The following is a 17,747-nucleotide window of genomic DNA, read 5'->3' on the forward strand; positions in this document are numbered from 1 at the left end:
ATTCAACATTTTACCCATCTACCAATAGCTACTCTTCTTTACACAGCATTGGAAAACCTCCCTGGTCTCTGTGGTTGAATCTGTGGTTGAATCTGTGGTTGAATCTGTGGTTGAAATGCACTGCTCGACTGAGGGGCCTTACAGATAATTGAATTGTATGTGTGGGGTACAGAGATGAGATAGTCATTCAAACATCATGGAAACACTAATATTGCACCCAGAGTCCATGCAACTTGTTATATGACTTGTTAAGCACATTTGTCCCCCTGAACTTTTTTAGGCTTGCTATAACAAAGGGGTTGAATACTTAATGACTCAAGACATTTCAGCTTTTCATGTTGTTATTTTTTTTTTAAATAGAAAAACACAAGTTCACTTTGATATTATGGGGTATTGTGTGTAGGACAATGACAAAAAAAATAATCTAAATTGAATCCGTTTTAAATTCAAGCTGTAACACAACAAAATGTGAAAAAAGTCAAGGGGTGTGAATAGATAGGCGCTGTAGATAAAAAAAAAAAAAGGGGGGTTCTATATAGAACATTTTGGTCAAGAAATGTTTTAACTGCCATTTCAATTAAAAAACTGCCATTCTAGCATGGCAATGCAAGAGAAGGTGCTTGAACTTGCAAATACGTATGTATCATATAAAACCCTCTGGTAGACTGTCTCCTGGTTGTTCTCACGCAGCTTTGTTCTAAATGAAATCTGAAACTGTCATCTCTAGAAATCAAGGACAGAAACTAAAAGGCTTATGAATAATGTAGATTAATGACAGCGAGCCACAGAGACCATTTCTGATATTAGTTTTATTGCTTCTTGTTTTGTAACAAAAATGAGGGGTTCATCCCTTTTTAATAATGCACACAGCTTGAAACAGCTGAACATTTTGTTCAGTGATGCTCACCCAGTAGCACTGAGAAGTTAACACAAACATTTCAATAGTCTTCAGTCATTCAATCCCAGTCAAATTCATTCCGATAGTTCAGTTAACTGGCATCAAAGGTCTAAACTGGTTAATGTTTTCAGTTTTGAAGTGTGACCTATAATTGATCCACATCCAACAATATGTGTTTGTAAATCGTAGAGTCCATAGCATGAATCTTTAGAGATAACCTTCATATACAAGAGTCATAGAAAATCAGCTATAATAAATAACACATTCGGTTGAATAAATACTTAGATTAAAACAGCTCTATCTTAACAATGATAAATAACATCAACATATGATACAATACATCACAAAGTGCCTGCACTCGGTATCCCATTCTTTTAATATAAAAGATATTCAACATATCCATTTGCACCTTTTTCTGTGCATAAATTCAGTCAGAGCTCTTGTGCAAGGTCCCAAAAAGCCTGTCCCAGTGTGTGAAGTACGGAGCGTAGTTGGATTTGAACTTCAGGTGGTGCATGTCATGGTGCGGAGCTCCACCGTAGAGCCCAAAGGGCACCAGTCTATGCGTGGACCAGGGCAGGTCATAGCCACAGTGGTCCTCCACAGAAAGCCAGATATTCAGTACATAGAAGAGCATCTCTGTCAGGGGGTGGCAGCCCAGCAGCAGAGGGTTAACCGACGAGAAGAAGCCCAGAGACAGGGTCTCCCAGGCCCCAGAGTACTCAGTGGTCAGGGCGAAGGTTGTTGTGTGCATGTGGTGCACCTTGTGGAATGTCCGGTACAGCCAGGGCACCTTGTGGTGCAGCATATGCCAGATGAAAGACTGAAAGTCGAAGAGCAGGAGGCAGGCGACCACGTCCCAGATGAGACGCAGCGTCCCCGGGGCTTCGGCTATGAAGCTGGCTGGTCTCCAGTACCAGTGCAGCACAGTGAGAGGGAAGAGGAACACCACATGGTTGTAGAGGGAGTGAGCCAGGCAGCTCCACATCATAGTCCAGGAGACATGGCTCTTCTGCTGGATCTTAAAGGTCCTGATCCAGGCCAGCCTGGGGGAGAGGAGGTCCAGCACCACAAAGGGCAGGCAGAAGGCGAGGTAGACACTGAGTGAGAAAAGCACAGGGAAGAAAGGCGACATAAGCCAAGCATTATACCCCAATATGAGATCCCATAGGCTCTGTAGAAGCATTGTGTCCAGGCTTGTGTGTGCATGAGCTGGAAAAGTGTTGTTCAAACAGGTTCCTGCCAAAGCTGTCTCTCCCCTTTTATGTGTTTGGTATGAAAAGTATCCACCCCCAGAGGTTCCTTATAAGGACTTCCTGAACATTCTGGGGCCTTTTAACTTAGCCCAGTTATCTGACTCTGAGTAAGATTGTTCTGAGGGCTTGTATTGGAAATCAAATTAACGTTTATTGGTTGCGTACACCGATTTGCAGATGTAATTGCAGATGCAGTGAAATGCTTGTGTTTCTAGCTCCAGCAGTGCAGTAATACCTAACAGTACAAAACAATACAGACAAATCCCCAAAATAAAAGGCAATTAAGAAATATTAGAATGAGCAATGACAGAGTCCGGAATATATATATATATATATATATACATATATATATATATATATATATATATATATATATATATATATATATATATATATATAAATAATGGTGTGTATGGACAGTATATGAATAGAAAAGATGTGTACAGCAGTAGTTATATAGGATGAGCCTTGACTAGAATACATGATATACATATGAAGTGGGTAAAACAGTTGGTAAACATTATTAAAGTGACCAGTATTCATTGTAGGGCAGCAGTCAATAAGGTGCAGGGTAGAGTACTGGGTGGTAACCGGCTAGTAAATTGACAAAATATCAATATAATCATTAAAATAAATCCATTCATAAATAGAAATGTGTTTTATTCGATTATACAGTATGTAAATGAGCAATGAGGGCATTCAACTGTTTGTAGACAGTCACAAGTCTGACAAATATTTTGGGGAAATACTGGCTGAAGAACTTCCCTACTTTGTGCATATGAAGCAATGCAACTTCTTTGAGAATTTCTCAAATGATGAATAATAAATGAATGTCTCTTGCATAACTCTGTAATTCGATAGAATAGTAGAATACTACTGTTTTCTCTGTTCTATTTTGGCTGGACATTTGCCTAAAGAGCCTCTGCTCTCTCCCTCATCTTACGCCTTTCCTTTTCCTCTTTATCTAGTACACTACACCGCCAAGTGGTCAAGTTGAATCATCTTATATTCTGCAACTCCATCCAGTTGTTGAGGGGACTGTTGTGTACTCACGTTCTAAAATTGGTTGTAAAGTTTTTGGCAGAATGGAAACTTGAAGTTTCAGATTCTATGCCAAGGAGTGGGTAGGTTTCGGCTGTGTATCAATTGTCAGGCCAACACACTACTCGCTGCCTTCAACAGTAAAGATGAGGTAAGAAGCATAAGAGACAGGATCTCATAGACAAAACAGCATCTTTGACATTCCTGCTTCCTGCTGAAATATGTGTAATTTCTGTTATACTAGTAATTTCTCGAATTGACATGGTATAACACAGTAACTCTAGACCACCTTTACTCCACACACAGAGAAGTGTACAAAGCTCTTCCTCGCCCTCCATTTGGCAAATCTGACCATAATTCCGTCCTCCTGATTCCTGTGTACAGGCAAAAACTAAAGCAGGAAGCACCAGTGACTCGGTCAATAAAGAAGTGGTCAGATGACACAGATGCTAAACTACAGAACTGTTTTGCTAGCACAGACCAGAAGAATCCCGGAACATATTCCAATGGCATTGATCAGTACACCACATCAGTCACTGGCTTCATCAATAAGTGCATTGACAATGTCGTCCCCACAGTGACCGTACTTACATACCCCAACCAGAAGCCATGGATTACAGGCGACATCTGCACTGAGCTAAAGGGTACAGCTGCTGCTTTCAAGGAGTGGGACTCTTACAAGAAATCCCGCTATGCCCTCTGACGAACCATCAAACAGTTAAAGCATCAACACAGGATTAAGATTGAATCCTACTACACCGGCTCCGGTGCTCATCGGATGTGGCAGGGCTTGTAAACTATTACAGACTACAAAGAGAAAGCACAGCCGCAAGCTGCCCAGTGACACGAGCCTACCAGACAAGCTAAATTACTTCTATGCTTGCTTCGAGGCAAGCAACACTGAAGCATGCATGAGAGCATCAGCTGTTCTCGACGACTGTGTGATCATGCTCTCCTTAGCCGATGTGAGTAAGACTTTTAAACAGGTCAACATTTGCAAGGCTGCACGGCCAGACTGATTACCAAGACGTGCATGCGCTGACTCTCCTCCTATGCTTTTCTCCTTATCTCCTCTCCATATCTCCTCTCTTGCTATAAACCTCCCATCCCATTTGTCTCTCTTGTTCAGAGGGAGTCATAGTTATGACAGTATCCTCTCTCTTTCTTGTCTCATCTCTCTCTCTCTCTCTCTCTCTCTCTCTCTCTTTTACAGAGCTGGGTTTCTATAATGGCTCTGTGTCTCAGAGAGTCCAACCCCTGGTGCTTCTTCAGACAGACCTCTGGGGCCATCGGCTGGGCCTACTGCGACTGCCACCAGGGTAAGTTTATAGCAAAAATACTTTATGTATACATAGAGACAATATACTAAGCAAATCCAGTATTATATGCCGGGCCTACTGCGACTGCCAGGGAGGCCGTGTTGTGATTCCACTGAGCCCGTCCTCCTATAGCTCCTCCCATCAGCCTCCCTTGCTGTACAGAGTATATATTCTGTATTTCCAGACAATTAATTGGCTGATGTACCTGTCCTTCTCACCCTCTCTTAGGTGCAGCTCGGCTGGTGGGCGGGACATCGTCAAGAAGTGGACGTGTGGAAGTGTATCTGAATGGTCAGTGGGGGCGGTGTGTGACTCTCATTGGACAGACATAGATGCCAGTGTGATCTGCAGACAGCTGGGGTTGGGGTAAGAGAGTTGTAGGAGTGTGTATGTTTGTGTGTGTGTGCCTCCTCATTGAGATCGGCATTGTAGCATCGCAGCATTTCCATTTCAACTGTGTGTGTGTGTGTGTGTGTGTGTGTGTGTGTGTGTGTGTGTGTGTGTGTGTGTGTGTGTGTGTGTGTGTGTGTGTGTGTGTGTGTGTGTGTGTGTGTGTGTGTGTGTGTGTGTGTGTGTGTGTGTGTGTGTGTGTGTGCGTGCGTGCGTGTGTGTGTCTGTGTCCCCTCAGTGAGATCGGCACTGCTTTGGAGCAGTCCAGGTTCGGCTCGGGCTCCGGCCTCTTCCATTACGAGCGGCTGAGTTGCCATGGTGATGAGAGCTCCGTCAGCCAATGCCAGAGCAGGACATTTGTTACCGGGGACTGTAGCCATGGAAATGAGGCGGGAGTTGTGTGTGTGCTCCACCAGAAGGTCAGTAGGAAGCTAGAGAGAAGGAAACACAGTGCGTACCTCGTGCCCCTACTCAGCATCCATATTGTGCTGTTGTGTCCTCCCCCAGGCAGTGGTCTTCCTCTATGATTGGTTGGAGGAGAAGAATACTTTGAGGGGCGTGTGGAGGTGTTCCACAGTGGTAGGTGGGGCTCTGTCTGCGATGACCAATGGGACGACAGACATGCAGAGGTGGTCTGTCGACAGCTGGGCTTCGGGTGAGTGTGTGTGTGTGTGTGTGTGTGTGTGTGTGTGTGTGTGTGTGTGTGTGTGTGTGTGTGTGTGTGTGTGTGTGTGTGTGTGTGTGTGTGTGTGTGTGTGTGTGTGTGTGTGTGTGTGTGTGAGAGAGAGAGAGAGAGAGAGAGAGAGAGAGAGAGAGAGAGAGAGAGAGACTATAGGAGTAAATATATTAAAGCTAGAGGAAGAGTCATTATTGTTGTTTTGACCCATGTGTGTTTAGGGGTGTGGCGAAGGCCTGGTCGTGGGCTCACTTCGGACAGAGCTCAGGTCCCATCCTATTGGACACCGTGAGGTGTCTTCACTGACATTTTCAACCTGTCCCCAACTGAGTCTGTAATACCAACATGTTTCAAGCAGACAATCATAGTCCCTGTGCCCAAGAACACTAAGGTAACCTGCCTAAATGACTACCGACCCATAGCACTCAAGTCTGTAGCCATGAAGTGCTTTGAAAGACTGGTCATGGTTTACATCAACACCATTATCCCAGAAACCCTAGACCCACTCTGCCTCCAATAGAACCACAGATGATGCAATCTTTATTGCACTCCACACTGCCCTTATCCACCTGGACAAAAGGAACACCTACATCAGACTGCTGTTCATTGACTACAGCTCAGTGTTCAACATCATATTGCCCTCAAAGCTCATCACTAAGCTAAGAACCCTGGGACTAAACACATTTCACTGTAAGGTCTACCTGTTGTATTCGGCGCATGTGACACATGACATTTGATCTGATTTAATGTGTGGGTTCAATTCAATTGAATTCATAATATTTAAATCTCCAAGGGGCAATTATTGCTGGGCATAAAAGGCCATAGGCTGCATGCAGACAATAGGCCTATAATGAAAACATGATCATAAATAAACTACAGGACCGGTGGCGACCCGTAATTCAGAGCAGGTGGGGCAATTTTGACCCCCACCTGTCTAGCACAAAAATATATATACAGTACCAGTCAAAAGTTTGGACACACCTACTAATTTCTCTATTTTTACTATTTTCTACATTGTAGAATAATAGTTAAGACATCAAAACTATGAAATAACACATATGGAATCATGTAGTAACCAAAAAAGTGTTAAACAAATCCAAATATATTTTACATTTGAGATTCTTCAAAGTAGCCATCCTATGCCTTGATGACATCTTTGCACACTCTTGGCATTCTCTCAACCAGCTTCACCTGGAATGCTTTTCCAACAGTCTTGAAGGAGTTCCCACATATGGTGAGCACTTGTAGGCTGCTTTTCCTTCAGTGTGGGCAACATAAGAAAACAACTGGCTGTCTTCAACAAGAGTAGGTATTGGATTAAGAATTTTACTCTGAAATACAAACAGGATCTCTTGATGCGATATAAATATATATGTTACGTTTGAATTTTATTTCATCAATTAACTGAAGGCACACTTTGGCATCACCTGTGATATTTCTCCTTAAAATCGTGATTTATTTAGCCTATACCGTTTTTGTAATTTAGTACTGCTAATAATACCTTTTATTTGTATGATCGACTTGACATAAAACAGTAATAAACACACAGCAACTTTGATATTGCTAGTGCAATATTAATGCTGGGGCAGTAGAGGGAGCTAGGCATTAGTGTAAGTATGTGAAAGCCTAGAGAGGAGATAGATAGTGCCTGTCAGGACTCAGGGGAGAGGGTGTTGATTAACCTGACTACCTTGGGCTCAAATGGGATTATGTGACACTCTGCTTTATGGTCCGACACCTTGGGAGGAGGAAGTGCCAACAACAGTTCAAATGCTGGATGGTAATAATTGTATTTTTCAAGGTAGATATGGAAGTGAAGCTGAAAGCACTTGAGTGTCACTTCACTTGGGGCATAAGGAAGGCTGACATTAAGGAACTGGACAGCCTTCCTGAAAAACTCCTGTATCGCATCATGAAGTTCAGCACTCTGAACCATGCCATACATATCAACTTACTAGCCTTTCTGAGACACCTGGAGGAAAACAATGTTAGTGCTCTTGAGTATCTCCACAAGGCTGAGAGTGCATTGAAGAATAGACAGGATGATACAGAGTTACTGGTAACCTATGCTAACTTTGCATGGGTTCACTATCACTCAGGGAACATGAATGATGTGGATGCCTACACTCTAAAACATTTCAGCCACTCAGTAGCCAGTATATTACTGTAAATTTACAGTACATTTCTTGCAGCACAGAAGCCAGTAAATTACTGTAGATTTACAGGACCTTTACTGTAACAAAAATGTATAACATATAACTGGAACACCTTACTAGAGTACCATACTGTATTTCTAGAATTTACAGTGCATTACTGGAAGCACAGAGGTTAGTAAACTGTTGCATATTTACAGTGCATTACTGGAAGCACAGAGGTTAGTAAACTGTTGTATATTTACAGTGCATTACTGGAAGCACAGAGGTTAGTAAACTGTTGTATATTTACAGGGCATTACTGGAAGCACCGTGGTTAGTAAACTGTTGTATATTTACAGGGCATTACTGGAAGCACAGAGGTTAGTAAACTGTTGCATATTTACAGTGCATTACTGGAAGCACAGAGGTTAGTAAACTGTTGTATATTTACAGTGCATTACTGGAAGCACAGAGGTTAGTAAACTGTTGTATATTTACAGTGCATTACTGGAAGCACAGAGGTTAGTAAACTGTTGTATATTTACAGTGCATTACTGGAAGCACAGAGGTTAGTAAACTGTTGCAGATTTACAGTGCAGGTAGCTTGTGCCACAACAGGTAGTATTTATGTTACATGTATTTGATATTTCAATATTTTAAATACCTATTTTGTATTTTTTTTTTTACTCTGTTTATTAAGTTTTACACACACACACACACACACAGACAAGACAAAGCAATATAAATAATATACTCAACTAGAAACAAATACAAATAAAAATACAAATAAAAAAATAGCTTTAAAGATACCATACTTTAGACAAGTTAAACACACCGGGCAGAAAGCTACAGAGGTTAAAGGGCAATCTATAGTACAGGGACAGAGCAAACACCTCACCATTGTTCCTGTAAACAGTCAAGGGATAAGGGTGGAGAAATGCAACCACTCACAGAGGGTCATGGCCACAGACCTACCATCCACTGGACCAAAAATAAAGTTTACAATGCTTTAAAATAAAAAATAAAAAAATTGAATGATTGTTCATGTAGGCGTGAACAAAATGTAAAAATAACTGGGAAAAACAAGCTCACACTTCAGTCTCTGCCCGGGCAAGATGAACAAGGCATCTGCGGATCACAATCAATAAGCACATGGACCTTAATGCCCCCCCCCAGCAAAAACACAGAGAGAAGCTCCTCCAACCCTTAAGTCACAGACTTATTTTAGTTTTAATTGGAATGCCATCAGAGGATGGACTGTTTAAAGTAAGACCGGAATGGAGCCCAAGCTTCATTAAACAGTTTGGGGTTCCCACGTGAATTGAATTGAATTTTTTCTAGTTTCAGAGACCACAACACATCTCTCACCCAATATTTATAAGATGGGGGAGCTGCCATCTTCCAGTTCTGTAGTATTAGCCGTCTAGCTAAAAGAGTTGTATAAGCAACAGTGTCCGACTGGATTCTTGATAGGGGGTACCCAAGGGCAGTACTCCAAAAAGGGCTGTGAGGGGAGACGGATCTATAACAGTGTCATATATATCAGAGAAACATTTAAATATTAATTCCCAGAAACTTGAGAGTTCATGACAGCCCCAAAACATATGCAACAGTGTGGCTGGTTCCACTTTACATCTGACACAGATAGGATCAAAATCAGAGAATATTCTTCCAAGTTTGGCCCCCGACCAGTGGATACGGTGAACCACCTTGAATTGAATGAGGCTGTGTCTAGTGCTAAAAGAGGACGAGTGCACCCTGTGCAGCACAGATTCCCAGGCATCTTCCCCAAGTTCCTCCCCCAAATCCTTTTCCCATCGAGTCTTTAAAGGCACCAAAGAAGGGTTCTGTAAGTCATGAATGATTGCATATACATCTGAAATTGCGCCCCTAGGAAGCTTGTTCAACTCCAAGATGCTCTCTATAGCTGTATTCGCAGGCCTATTGGGAAATCCAGGTGTGTTAGCTCTGACAAAGTTTCTAGTCTGGAGATAGCGGAAAAAGTGGGATTGGGGGAGATTGAATTTTTCCTGCAGCTGAGAAAAAGAGGCAAATGTATCATCAAAGAATAATTGGGCTAGCGAGGAGAGGCCTAGTGAGTGCCAAATGCCAAAAGCCCCATCATTCAAAGATGGAGGAAATAAAATGTTCTGATTGATTGGGCCTGATAGAGAAAAGCCTCGGAGGCTAAAGGCTAAACAGAACTGATTCCAAATTTTAAGAGACTGCTTTACAATTGGGTTGACACACCTTTTGCCTAGGGACACTGGGAGAGACGAGCACAACACAGAGGAAAGTGCTGCAGGTTTACAAGATTCAGACTCCATCTGGACCCAGAGTGGTCTAGGGCCAGTAGGATCAGTCTGCAGCCAGTACAGAACGGCTCTGAAATTTGCAGCCCAGTAGTATGTCTGAAAGTTTGGCAGAGCTAAACCCCCCAAATGACCTAGGCTTCTGTAAATGTTTTCTACCAATCCGTGGTACCTTGCCATCCCAAATAAAATGCATGAATGTTTGATCCAGTGAAATAAAAAAAGATTTTGGAATAAAAATGGGTACACATTGAAATAAATATAAACATTTGGGCAACACATTCATTTTAATGACATTAATCCTTCCGATAAGAGAAAGGGGTAGCGAATTCCAAAAAGTAAAATATTGTTTCAAGCTGTCTGCTAGAGCAACAAAGTTTTTCTGAAACAAATTTGAATATTTCCTTGTCACTTTTACTCCCAAGTAGGTGAATTGATCCTGGACAATCCTAAACTGAGAACTTGTAAAAGAGCACTTTAAAGCAGCCTTGTTTACCGGAAAAAGCTCACTCTTGCCTAGATTCAGCTTGTACCCTGAGATTAATCCAAACGTTTTAAGACCAGATAGGGCACGTGGCAATGAGGTATCGGGGTTGGAGATAAACAAAAGGAGGTCGTCAGCATATAGCGAGACTTTCTGCTCCCAGACCGCCCTGATTATACCTTGAATGGCATCATTAGAGCGTAGTGCAATGGCCAAAGCAAACAACAAAGGGGAGAGTGGACAACCCTGTCTGGATCCATGGTGCAAGGGAAAATAGTCAGAGGACAAGTTATTAGTCCGTACCGAAACCATGGGGGGAAAATAAAGAATCTTTATCCACGCAATGAATTTGGGGCCAAAGCCAAATCTATAAAGGGCAGCTGTTAGGTAATCCCACTCAACGCGGTCAAACGCTTTTTCGGCATCAAGTGAGACCACCACCTCCGGGTCCTCTGACGCTGGGGAGTACAGTATCTTCATAAGGCGCCTAATATTGAAAAATAAATGCCTATTTCTCACAAAGCCAGTCTGGTCAGAGTCTATTACTTGGTGCAGCAAGCCTTCCATACGGATGGCTAGAAGCTTAGCTAGGATTTTGTAATCACAGTTTAAAAGCGAGATTGGGCGATAGGATCCACATTCCAGGGGGTCTTTGTTTTTCTATAGTAGTAATGAAATTGAAGCCTGATAAAGGCTGATAAGCCTGATAAAGGCGGTAGCTTTGAAGTATTAAGGCACTCTGCAAATAGTCGAGACAAGAATGGGCAAAGCAGACCAGAAAACGTCCTGTAAAATTTGGTTGGAAAACCGTCCAGACCCGGTGATTTACCACTTTTCATTGCGGACACTGCTGTTGCAATCTCCTCAAGCGTAAATTCTTCTTCTAGACAGTCATGGGAGTCTGTATCAATTGAAGGCATATTCAAGCCATTAAAGAAGGAGTCAATCAGCAAAGGGTCTTGAGGGGATTCAGAGCTGTATAGCGCAGAGTAAAATTGTTTAAATTGATCATTGATCTCTTTATGTACAACTGTGGTGGCACCAGACGGGGTCCTTATTTGTGGGATTAAACGTGAAGACTCAGATTTACGGATCTGATGCGCAAGGAGTTTACTGGCCTTGTCGCCTTGTTCATAGACTTTGTATCGAGCTTGCAAGAGTAACTGTTCAGTTTGCCTGGTAGAAAGCTCATCAAATTCAGATTGGAGTAGTTGGCGCTCTTTATGCAGATCAGAGGAAGGATCCGTAGCATATTTCTCATCCAATGTGGCTATGGACTCGCTCAGGTCCCAAAGTCGCTGGGAGCAAACTCTGTTTTGGTTGGCTGTATAAGAAATAATTTAGCCACGTAGGTATGCTTTGAGAGACTCCCATATGGTAGAGCAGGACATACCTGGTGTTGAATTAGTCTCTAGGAATAAGGTGATTTCAGAAGAAATGAAATTGACAAACTCCTTATCTGAGAGTAAAATGGGGTTGAGACGCCATTGATAACACATAGGAGGTCGCTGGGGAAACTCTAGTTCAAGCACTAATGGTGAATGGTCAGAGATAACAATACTCTCGTAAGTACACTGCCGAAGGTTAGGCAGAAGTTTTTTGTCCAAAAAGAAGTAATCAATCCGGGAGTATGTTTGATGAACATGAGAATAAAAGGAATACCGTCTATCTGTAGGATGTAGGAAACGCCAGGCCTCAAACATAGCATATTTCTGAAGAAAGGATTGAATAAGTAGGGCACATTTAGATGGGCCTGTATTTGTTTGTGAGGACTTGTCAAGAACTGGGGACCTTTTACAGTTGAAATCCCCCCCTAAAATCAACAAATGAGAATCTAAATTGGCAATAGCAGACAGAAAGGAAGAAATGAAACTTGTGTCATCCCAATTGGGAGCATAAACACTAGCCAAAACAAGAGGGGTAGAAAACAGTTCACTGGTTACTATGACGTATCGTCCCTTAGGATCAGCAATAACCTCAGAAGCTACAAAGGGAGTAGCTTTATCAACCAGAATAGCAGCACCTCTTGATTTACTATGAAAGTTTGAGTGGAACACTTGACCAACCCAGTCCTTACGCATCCTAAGATGCTCACCAGTCCTCAAGTGAGTCTCTTGTAGAAATGCAATATTTGCATTCAACCCCTTTAAGTGTGTCAACACCCTCTTACGCTTCACCGGGTTGTTAACCCCTTTGGTGTTCCATGAAATGTACTTGATCGCATTATTTCGGCCCCTCTGGGCATTCCCGTTATTCAACCATGTCATTAGAGCATAGATTGGAAAAGCAATGAGCGCCCAAAACCCCCAGAATAACTTGTCTCAGAGTAATAATGTACGGTGGTAAATGTTTGGAAAAAGTACAGGAAAAAAAAAAAAAAAAAGACAGAATGACAACATTAGAACTGAACAATTCAACCTGCCCCCTACCCCCTCCCCCCATCCCATCCCATCCCATCCCATCCCAGACAATACCTCCGCAAACGAGGTACAAGCCTAAATAGAACATGTTCTCTTCGCACAGTATGTCTGTGAGAGTGCGGTCTTAAACCTAAACCCACAGTCCCGCTCTTTAAAGTCGCGTTTTGTTAGTGGATCAAGCAGCAAAAAGAAAGATTTGTATGTATTTTTTCAAATAAAAAAAAGGCGAATCCCTTGTGCAAACGGAATGACAAAAGCACCACTTGTAGATGTATATAATTGTATTCCCAGTCTTATAACAGGCATTGAGAGAGAAAATAAATAAAATGTATAAAGGCTCTCAGCCAAAAATCTAATTTGAAGTAAGGAAATCGTAGTAATAGTAATTATAATAGTAGTCTAGTTGACGCTGAGACAGCTTACAACCAATACCAAAAAACTACGAGTGCGCAACGTTGAACGTTTGCTGGGCATAAATGACGCTCAAAACTTTTAAAATTAAAGTGAGACCCCAAAAACCGTGTAGCCTCGGGAGACATTTACTGTTTACTGGGTCAATGCAAACGGATGCAGTAAAAAAATAACCAAAAATATTTTGAGTCACTGAGACAATGTGTAAACAAACTAAATAGGTGAGCGAGATAGCCTAGAAACACAGGAGTTAAGTAAAACCTCAATACAATTAAATTAAAATGACTGAATGCTTGTAAGGCACGCATACTAGATGATCGGTGGGCTCGATCAATTAGGGGCTTTTCATCTAAGGCAAGAACATCCTTCAGCAGCCCTGAAACGAAATCCGTGGCGCGATGCATTTCCGCTGACTCTGGGACCGATACAAGTCCGAGATTATTGCAGCGAGAGAATCCCTCTAAACTCACACAGCTCTCCTTCACCTTTTTCAAATCCGCAGCTAGGCGTTTAACTTCAGCCTCCAGGGATGTAGTTAAATCGGAGACATTAGTAGCGGAGGTCTCCAGTGCTGCAATCGTTGTAGTGTGTGACGCAGTTGTTGTTTTGAGTAATGTGATTGCTGGCACAGTCTCGTTCCACAGGACGGTTAAATCTGCTTTTAAAGTATCAGAAACCTCCTGTATTCTGGCCTCAATCGTAGCAGCTACCTGTGTTTTCATTTCAACTATCTCAGAGCGTAGTAGTTTGATGGCTTCGAGCATGTTCATTTCAGCGCCGACAGGCCAAGCCGCACCCCTGGGTAAAGTGTGCGTCCCCGGGCCCTCAGAATCAGGAGAGGGCGGTGATGAGAGCCTTATGTTTGGTCGACATGCTGACATTCGGAAGCAAAGTAGTCTTGGTTTTTACGGAAAGGGATCACCAAATTAATATTTGAAAATAAATACGGTTCTGCTGCAAAATTCACATAAACTTTAAGAATACCACGGGAGCAAAAGGAAAACACGTCAGTCGCACATGGCGTCCCCTACCACCCCCCCCCCCCCCCCCCCCATTTTGTAATTTGCATTTCACTGGCCCGAACTAAATTTCATGTAGCCTATTTTGTAAGAGTTTATTTAGAATACTTTTATTTTGTATTTTCTAATACAAATATGTACTTGCAAGTAACACCTCTCTCCATCTTATCCTCTCAGCCTCTATGAGTGCCATCTCATGCTTATCAATTTATTCCCTTTTTTTGATCCTCATTGCCAGTTCTTTCCATGTTTTCATGCAGTTTTGGTGTTCTGGACTGCTGTCGTGTGAAGTCAGCAAAGAACGTGCATGTTTCCAGTCTGTCAGTCCTGGGTTTGCTAAATACATGTTCTTCTTAGAAAAGAACGTGCATGTTTCCAGTCTGTCAGTCCTGGGTTTGCTAAATACATGTTCTTCTTAGAAAAGAACGTGCATGTTTCCAGTCTGTCAGTCCTGGGTTTGCTAAATACATGTTCTTCTTAGAAAAGAACGTGCATGTTTCCAGTCTGTCAGTCCTGGGTTTGCTAAATACATTTTCTTCTTAGAAAAGAACGTGCATGTTTCCAGTCTGTCAGTCCTGGGTTTGCTAAATACATGTTCTTCTTAGAAAAGAACGTGCATGTTTCCAGTCTGTCAGTCCTGGGTTTGCTAAATACATGTTCTTCTTAGAAAAGAGTTTGCATGTTTCCAGTCTGTCAGTCCTGGGTTTGCTAAATACATTTTCTTCTTAGAAAAGAGTTTGCATGTTTCCAGTCTGTCAGTCCTGGGTTTGCTAAATACATGTTCTTCTTAGAAAAGAGTTTGCATGTTTCCAGTCTGTCAGTCCTGGGTTTGCTAAATACATTTTCTTCTTAGAAAAGAGTTCGCAGCAGAAGCAGAAGAGGCTGTTGTTTCTTTCAGAATACACCAACCAACTTCAAGGTCTTCCTGAAATACAAGTGGTGGCATCTTCTTACATCCCTCTCATTCCGTGGGAAAACAAAGTTAGGTGGTACCTCACTTGGTCCTCTGCAAACTAGTTGTGTCCGGATTCTGTCAGTCAGAACTTAAGGCCAGTCAGCAGGGTCTGTAGACAGTGGTTCATCCTCAGCAGCAGGATTTGGTGAGGATGCTGCTACAGGCATTTCTAACAGAGAGCACATGGGCATTAGTTTACACACGTTATTCACAGCATTTATAGTGGTGGAACATCCCACATACAGTGCCTTGCGAAAGTATTCGGCCCCCTTGAACTTTGCGACCTTTTGCCACATTTCAGAATCAATAACAAGTGGGACACAATCATGAAGTGGAACGACATTTATTGGATATTTCAAACTTTTTTAACAAATCAAAAACTGAAAAATTGGGCGTGCAAAATTATTCAGCCCCCTTAAGTTAATACTTTGTAGCGCCACCTTTTGCTGCGATTACAGCTGTAAGTCACTTGGGGTATGTCTCTATCAGTTTTGCACATCGAGAGACTGACATTTTTTTCCCATTCCTCCTTGCAAAACAGCTCGAGCTCAGTGAGGTTGGATGGAGAGCATTTGTGAACAGCAGTTTTCAGTTCTTTTCACAGATTCTCGATTGGATTCAGGTCTGGACTTTGACTTGGCCATTCTAACACCTGGATATGTTTATTTTTGAACCATTCCATTGTAGATTTTGCTTTATGTTTTGGATCATTGTCTTGTTGGAAGACAAATCTCCGTCCCAGTCTCAGGTCTTTTGCAGACTCCATCAGGTTTTCTTCCAGAATGGTCCTGTATTTGGCTCCATCCATCTTCCCATCAATTTTAACCATCTTCCCTGTCCCTGCTGAAGAAAAGCAGGCCCAAACCATGATGCTGCCACCACCATGTTTGACAGTGGGGATGGTGTGTTCAGCTGTGTTGCTTTTACGCCAAACATAACGTTTTGCATTGTTGCCAAAAAGTTCAATTTTGGTTTCATCTGACCAGAGCACCTTCTTCCACATGTTTGGTGTGTCTCCCAGGTGGCTTGTGGCAAACTTTAAACGACACTTTTTATGGATATCTTTAAGAAATGGCTTTCTTCTTGCCACTCTTCCATAAAGGCCAGATTTGTGCAATATATGACTGATTGTTGTCCTATGGACAGAGTCTCCCACCTCAGCTGTAGATCTCTGCAGTTCATCCAGAGTGATCATGGGCCTCTTGGCTGCATCGCTGATCAGTCTTCTCCTTGTATGAGCTGAAAGTTTAGAGGGACGGCCAGGTCTTGGTAGATTTGCAGTGGTCTGATACTCCTTCCATTTCAATATTATCGCTTGCACAGTGCTCCTTGGGATGTTTAAAGCTTGGGAAATCTTTTTGTATCCAAATCCGGCTTTAAACTTCTTCACAACAGTATCTCGGACCTGCCTGGTGTGTTCCTTGTTCTTCATGATGCTCTCTGCGCTTTTAACGGACCTCTGAGACTATCACAGTGCAGGTGCATTTATACGGAGACTTGATTACACACAGGTGGATTGTATTTATCATCATTAGTCATTTAGGTCAACATTGGATCATTCAGAGATCCTCACTGAACTTCTGGAGAGAGTTTGATGCACTGAAAGTAAAGGGGCTGAATAATTTTGCACGCCCAATTTTTCAGTTTTTGATTTGTTAAAAAAGTTTGAAATATCCAATAAATGTCGTTCCACTTCATGATTGTGTCCCACTTGTTGTTGATTCTTCACAAAAAAATACAGTTTTATATCTTTATGTTTAAAGCCTGAAATGTGGCAAAAGGTCGCAAAGTTCAAGGGGGCCGAATACTTTCGCAAGGCACTGTACATACCCAGTAATAATAAAATCATCATTGTTACCTACAATATGGAAACTTAAAACTTTGCAAAAGGGAAATTATTTATTTTGTTTATGTTATGCAGGGTTGCACGCATAAACACATGTGCGTGTACCCATACACACACACACACGTGCGCATGCGCACAAACACACCTGAAGAATCCTGCTGGTGAGCACTGGAAGTAAATGGGTCTTCATCCTCATCCTCAGGCTCAGACAACATTTCTGAAGAGGCCTGTGTGGCTGAGGAGGTAGATGGCTCCTCATCCTGAGGCTCCGAGATCATTTCTGAAGAGGCCTGTGTGGCTGAGGAGGTAGATGGCTCCTCATCCTGGCCAGTGCCAGAGGGTGCTCCAAAATATTTCAGAAGTGCCCCTGAATTTGCATTGAAATACAGTATATGAGTCTGACACCCTAACTACATTTATTCCACAATTAAAATATACATGTCATCATGCACAATTTATCAAACTTTCAGAATAGGAACCAAATTAACCCCACAACCTCCTTGGTTAATTCTAGGCATAAGACACCCCAAAAGACTCAATATATCACAAAATATACAAAATATCAGCATAATATATACGTCTTTT

At 42.2% G+C, this 17,747-nt stretch overlaps 1 protein-coding gene across 1 annotated transcript; it reads right to left on the reverse strand.

Annotated features, from left to right (window-relative positions):
• Positions 1-795: 795 nt before the first annotated feature.
• Positions 796-2,129, reverse strand: ch25h (cholesterol 25-hydroxylase). Its single transcript, XM_021564786.2, has one exon. It carries the CDS (start codon positions 2,082-2,084, stop codon positions 1,326-1,328), a length of 759 nt encoding a protein of 252 aa, XP_021420461.1. The 5' UTR covers positions 2,085-2,129; the 3' UTR covers positions 796-1,325.
• Between the last annotated feature and the right edge of the window lie 15,618 nt (positions 2,130-17,747).

Source organism: Oncorhynchus mykiss, chromosome 16, assembly GCF_013265735.2.
Source record: "Oncorhynchus mykiss isolate Arlee chromosome 16, USDA_OmykA_1.1, whole genome shotgun sequence".
Classification (NCBI taxonomy): domain Eukaryota; kingdom Metazoa; phylum Chordata; class Actinopteri; order Salmoniformes; family Salmonidae; genus Oncorhynchus; species Oncorhynchus mykiss.